Source organism: Anneissia japonica, unplaced genomic scaffold, assembly GCF_011630105.1.
Source record: "Anneissia japonica isolate Jap-2015-1 unplaced genomic scaffold, ASM1163010v1 scaffold288291_len444093_cov181, whole genome shotgun sequence".
Lineage (NCBI taxonomy): Eukaryota > Metazoa > Echinodermata > Crinoidea > Comatulida > Comatulidae > Anneissia > Anneissia japonica.
In genome coordinates this window covers 133,674-139,270 of record NW_022731168.1, presented here as the reverse complement: position 1 = coordinate 139,270, position 5,597 = coordinate 133,674, and the positions used below count along the sequence as shown (strand labels likewise).

Sequence of the window (5,597 nt, the reverse complement as noted above, 5' to 3'; positions counted from 1 at the left end):
TGAGCTTATAATATTATTAAATTGTAATTGTAAAATATTAAATGTAAAATATATTTATTAAATTGTAATTGTAAAATATTAAATGTAAAATATATTTGAAATATATATAATATATATAATAAACATCAATTTATACAAAATAGGCCTAAATAAAATTAGGCTAGTTCAGGAAAAAGCAACTTTCAGAAACCTCAACCATATTAAAACGCATGATAGGCATTATGTACCGAAAACAATAATAATCGTGCGACGGATGAATGGAAAAGACAGTAATAAACCCAAAATAAAATTGATTGCTATTTTGTCTTCATTTCTTCTCAATGGATCTGATAGCTTCTTTCAGAGTTGCCTATTTTTTTTTATATTCTTTTAAATAGTATACCTCTCTTCATCACTAACATTTTATTTTTCTTTTGTGAAATTTCCTTTGAAAGTGACTCTTAAATACCGCTTTTAGGAGATGAATCAAGTGCCCATTGGTACCTTCTTAATATAAGTATTCTGCCAAGTATGAATTATTTAATTTCAATAAGCAAACCTACTTTTAAAAAAGTAGCTAAAATTAGGCCCTGGATAATCAGAAGTATGCTAAATAGACTACCCTCCTGGTCTTGGAAGGTGGTTTAAAATGAATAAATAAATAAATTGTCTGCGGAGAACATCAATTATTCATGATCCATTGTCACTGACTTCTATAATCTACAATACCGTATGGCTATATTGCAGAACATAAAATCTCCGTGGTATCTTGGCTGGATGAAAATGGTTATATTAAGCAATAATGAATCTATAAATAGGTATCTTAAACTTTATAATATAAGTATTATTAATAATATTGACAGAAATATATGCTTAATATAAAAATTATAATCGTAATATAAGTACAAGTCATTGCTACATCTCGTAGTGTGATGTGTAGGTTGCACTGGCAGCAGCATAAAAAGTCATGGCAGAGGCAGATTTTACTGTGAATTTGTCTGATGAAATCGAAGAGTGAGTGTTGCTGGTTTCTTACAATACCTGTATCATCATTCTGGAGGATACCAAATATTTCAAGTCCAAGATATATTTTACTTCATATAGAATGGCATTGTGCTTTGAATTTGTGTAGCTTATAAGCTGCAATTCTGGAGAATTTCCTCAGATAAGATAGTACAATACATGCTCCAAGTATCGAAATGCACGCCATCGTGTCGGGACTAAATATTTCGACATTAAGTATGTCATCATCAGGAATATTCGTATCGTATTTAGCTTTTGTTTTATCTCGTATGCATATATTTCAAACAGTATGAGGTTTTAGTCTAATAAATATTATTGTTTTCCTATGTAAATCAGTGTGTTGTTTATCTGGAGATTCATGTCTTATTAGTTTATTTTTTTAAATATTATATTATTTGAACATTCCAAAAAAATGTACAGACTAATAATAATTAGTTACAACATTCTGTACGTTAAAACTCTTATTTCTGATTGGTTAAATATTATTCAGTATAAAGTTACCATTTATACCACAGTTCAAATACATTATAACAACATAATTTAGTGAGAAATATACTTCCTATATTGTACCATATGAAATATATTATGAAATATATTATTGTGTTTATTTGTAGGCGATACAGGCGGCATATTTCAACATCGGAAGATAAGAATCAAACCAAAGAAGCAGATAAAACAAAGGGTGAGTTTTCGATTTTACATAAGCCGCATCTTCTCTAAGTTTTCCCACGCTAATATCCCCTTTATTTCCCCTCTTTCTTCCTCTTTTTATATAGTACCTTTTATAGATTAATAGTAACAACACGTGCCTTCTTACAATAACATGTGACTAGGCAGACAGTACTTTGTGTAAATTAGTAAATTATTCCATTAATTCGATTTACATGAACTTTTTGTAACACTTTCTTAATCAGATCAGATGTATAATTTATCTTATATGTATATTTAAAAATAATATAGGCATACTGTATACTTTATATATACATACATATATATATGCAGTGTGTGTGTGTGCGTGTGTGAGACGCGGTCCCGGTGAAGTTTTTTTTTCGTTCCGGATTCCTCTTCTGTTACGTTTAATTAGTGATAATAATTACGGTGTCATGAAACTATAACCGGCTTGTAATTGTGGGGTTTTTTTTTTATACTATTATACTGTCTTCGTAGCAAATGTGATTAAAGTATGACCCCATGCAGCTACGTCGATTGCCTTATCTTGTATTGAAATTTTTTATTTTTTACTTTCTTTTACCGTGTCTATCATCAAAACTTCATTTGCAGCCTTTGTGAGAATAACAATAAAGTAATATATCGTATTGTAGGCAATGTAGACCTACGTCACGGAGCAGAAAATAATATGCTGGCCTATGTTTAATTAGTTTATTTTCTGGCAATATTAGATGTTATAATGATGCAATGTTGGTAATAATATGCATAAACACAAAGAGTATCTGTGGGCCTAGAGTGCACTCAGTAGAACTTAATTTGCAGTAAAGCCTACCCATCGTCAACCAATAATTAGTAAACTATGTAGTAAACAACATAGGCCCAGTTATCTATTACCTTTTCTATTTGTGTTCTAGTATTGGAAGACAGACGGGAGAAAAGGAAAGACAGAGACCGAGCATGGCGGGATAAAACCGTAGCGACCAAGAAAAATAACGATGCACAAATTAGTAAGTACGGCAAACTAGTGAGTACGGGCGCACGACGCACTATGTGTGGTGCGCGTTCTTAGCTTGCTTGCTTGCTTCTCAGGCATCAACATTAAGAAATCTTGAATATTTATAGGCTACATACTGCAAAACTGAAATAGACGATTAAGCGATGGTTTAGTCAGTTGAGATATATTTGGCAAAAGATGAACTACAAAAGCTACAAAATGAAACGGAAGCCCGATTAAAAATATTAAAAGTAGCAAAAACTCGGTATTTGGTGTATAATTCCAATTAAATCTTTCTTGCTTTTAAGTTCAAATGTCATTGGTTGTCAATATTCTTCAAAATGGCATTATAATATGCAGAAATATATTTTTCAACAGGTGAACAAGTGCAGCAGGAGTTGCACGGCTTCCAGGACGAAATAGTTCAGTTAAAATGGCAGGCTGACCAACAAGTAGAGCAGAACTTTATGATAGGCACAGCGCCTCCTAGAGTAGTTGTAAGTTTCTAATTGCCTAGAACCATACGAAGTATTTCATACCGGTATTGGTATTCATTTTGTAATGTAGCCAATGGCTACAAGTTGTTTTTATATGATTTTAAACATTAATGTTTGCATACTTAACAAAACTATTTTTTTGTATTTTAGTTTATATCTTCAAAAATTGGCAAATCAGAACTTCTAGCCGATGCAGCTCACGATCAGCCTAACATCATGGTAATTCCATATGTAAGTAGGCCTATTTGTAGAATTCTTGAGATAAAAAAAAATATAAAGCAGCAAACTTAACATAAATTGATACCATAATTTTATATTTAAACGTAATGAACTTACATATTCTTCAAAGCTTTTAACAGTCATTACTGTAAAAGTGAATCAAAATATTGTTTTTTAAATAATTTCATCTGTTTATATAATTGGTAAATTTTACAAGAAAAAAACAGTGTGTTTGTGTACTTAAAATCACACATTTTCTCTTCATAGAATTTTGAAAGAGATACATTCGAAGAATTAATTGGTAAGTACCGGTATTTGTACATTATAAGCATATTGAAGCTGTCAAAAATGCTTTAGATATTACGAAACCAGTATATATTGTAGTAGAAAATTAACGAATAGTTCTACCTTTGCATTTTACGACAACTAGTTCCATATGTTCGTGTTATGTTGCTGAAAAGTTAAATGACTTACTTTGTATATATAGGCCTAAATATTAACCTATCATTATTATTATTATTATTATTATTATTATTATTATTATTATTATTATTATTATTATTATTATATATTAATAAAGGTTATTAACTTTCAATTTATAATTTGAGGCATAAATACAGCATTACCTCAGTAATAAAATTGTTTTAAATCATGAATTGTTTTGTGTCTCATTGGTTTGAAAACTTGTTTGATCCTTTCAAAATGCAATTCAATTTTGTTAAATACATTTTAGGTTCATTTTATCAGAGATTTCAACCTCATTCCTTGCAGATAATATGAGGTCAAAGTTAAACGCATACAAGCACGGCTGTCGAGCACAATCTGTGTGTTTTTACTGTCAAGGCGGGCCAGGATTCCTTTACATAGTAAAAGGAAAAGTCCTAACAGTTGTCAAAATTAAGAAACCTAGCGAAAAAGATCAGCGAAAGTAAGTTATAATTAAGCACATTTTTTATGAAATACTGGTACATGTAGTACGAGTTTTGCATCAGTTTTGAACATATCTGTCTGCAATACACTGAAATAAACATTCAAATGAAACCTCTAATAGAGTTTTTGGAAACATCCTCCTCCACAAAACACATTGCGTTCCATTACATAATCCAGGTTATTGAACATTGAAGCACATCGGCTCTCGGTTTGTACCTCAAAAGGACCTATTGTGGGTAACACATTCATCATTATTGATTGCACTTGTATATTGCTGTCTTGGTTGTTGTTTCTTTGCAGATTTTGGGTTTCGATCGGTGATATGATGTCAAAGGTTGATCCAGAGACCACAGTAATACACGTGATGGGATGTCATGTACTGGGCAAGGAGAATGGCCAAGAAGTAAGTTCCATTCAGAACTCCACATCGTCTGCGTTGAACATGAATAGTTGGTGAAATTCATTGACAGGATGAGTGGACTGCTTGGCAAATGTTGGGTTGTTAGACCTACTTACAGAAAATTATTACATATTATAAGTCAACATTTTTTCAGTATTGCCAATCCAGTACAGGTCTACTTATATGTAGAATTACCATTGAATTATTCTTTGCAGTTGTTTGATCATATATCTACCATGATGAAACCAAATATCGTTCAACTAAAGTCTCCTCTAGAACTTTCGGAAGAAGGTAAGATTGTGGTACAAGATATATACAAACACAGACATCCCATACATACACTCATCCAATCTCCTGACACACAACCACACTCTCACACCCACGCGAATAGTCTCAAACGTACACCTCGGTTGTGACATTTTCGACAATACAATTTGATTAAATAATGTATTTCATCTTTTTAGGAAAAGCAACGATCGATCTCTACTTTGATAACGAGAAATATAAAGAGTGGAAACTACAGAGATATACAAAAACCGACTCGCTAATCAACAAGTACAAAGAAAGCTAGAGGAGTGACTTAAGATAAGTGCCACGGGTAGGCCTATACGACGGTGAAGTCACGTTTCAGATTTTATAGAAGTTTTAATACACGTTGATAATTGAAACTGCAGTTTCTAGTTTTTTGAATCATCAGCATCCGTGTGACAGCAACTGTACGAGTGGTTCTATAGTTTTGACTGACAGGTTGATTGGTAGCAATAAAACAAATATCAGTATATATATATATATATTATTATTCTCGCTGATGAAGGCCACAGGAGTGGCAGAAATATCCGAGTTTATAATAAATCAGTGTTCTTAAAGTCTACTACTGAAGTTGTTT

At 31.8% G+C, this 5,597-nt stretch overlaps 1 protein-coding gene across 1 annotated transcript in view; it reads left to right on the top strand.

Moving 5' to 3' along the window:
- The window catches only part of LOC117115237 (NMDA receptor synaptonuclear signaling and neuronal migration factor-like), a 9,608-nt gene extending 4,184 nt beyond the window's left edge, over positions 1 to 5,424 (top strand). The window contains exons 5-13 of the mRNA XM_033258962.1: positions 1,617 to 1,684; positions 2,586 to 2,678; positions 3,044 to 3,162; positions 3,313 to 3,393; positions 3,649 to 3,682; positions 4,153 to 4,309; positions 4,612 to 4,714; positions 4,927 to 5,002; positions 5,176 to 5,424. Of these exons, the coding sequence (XP_033114853.1) occupies positions 1,617 to 1,684; positions 2,586 to 2,678; positions 3,044 to 3,162; positions 3,313 to 3,393; positions 3,649 to 3,682; positions 4,153 to 4,309; positions 4,612 to 4,714; positions 4,927 to 5,002; positions 5,176 to 5,282 (838 nt within the window). The 3' untranslated portion in view covers positions 5,283 to 5,424. The remainder of the gene's footprint in view (positions 1 to 1,616; positions 1,685 to 2,585; positions 2,679 to 3,043; positions 3,163 to 3,312; positions 3,394 to 3,648; positions 3,683 to 4,152; positions 4,310 to 4,611; positions 4,715 to 4,926; positions 5,003 to 5,175) is intronic.
- The last annotated feature ends 173 nt before the right edge of the window (positions 5,425 to 5,597 follow it).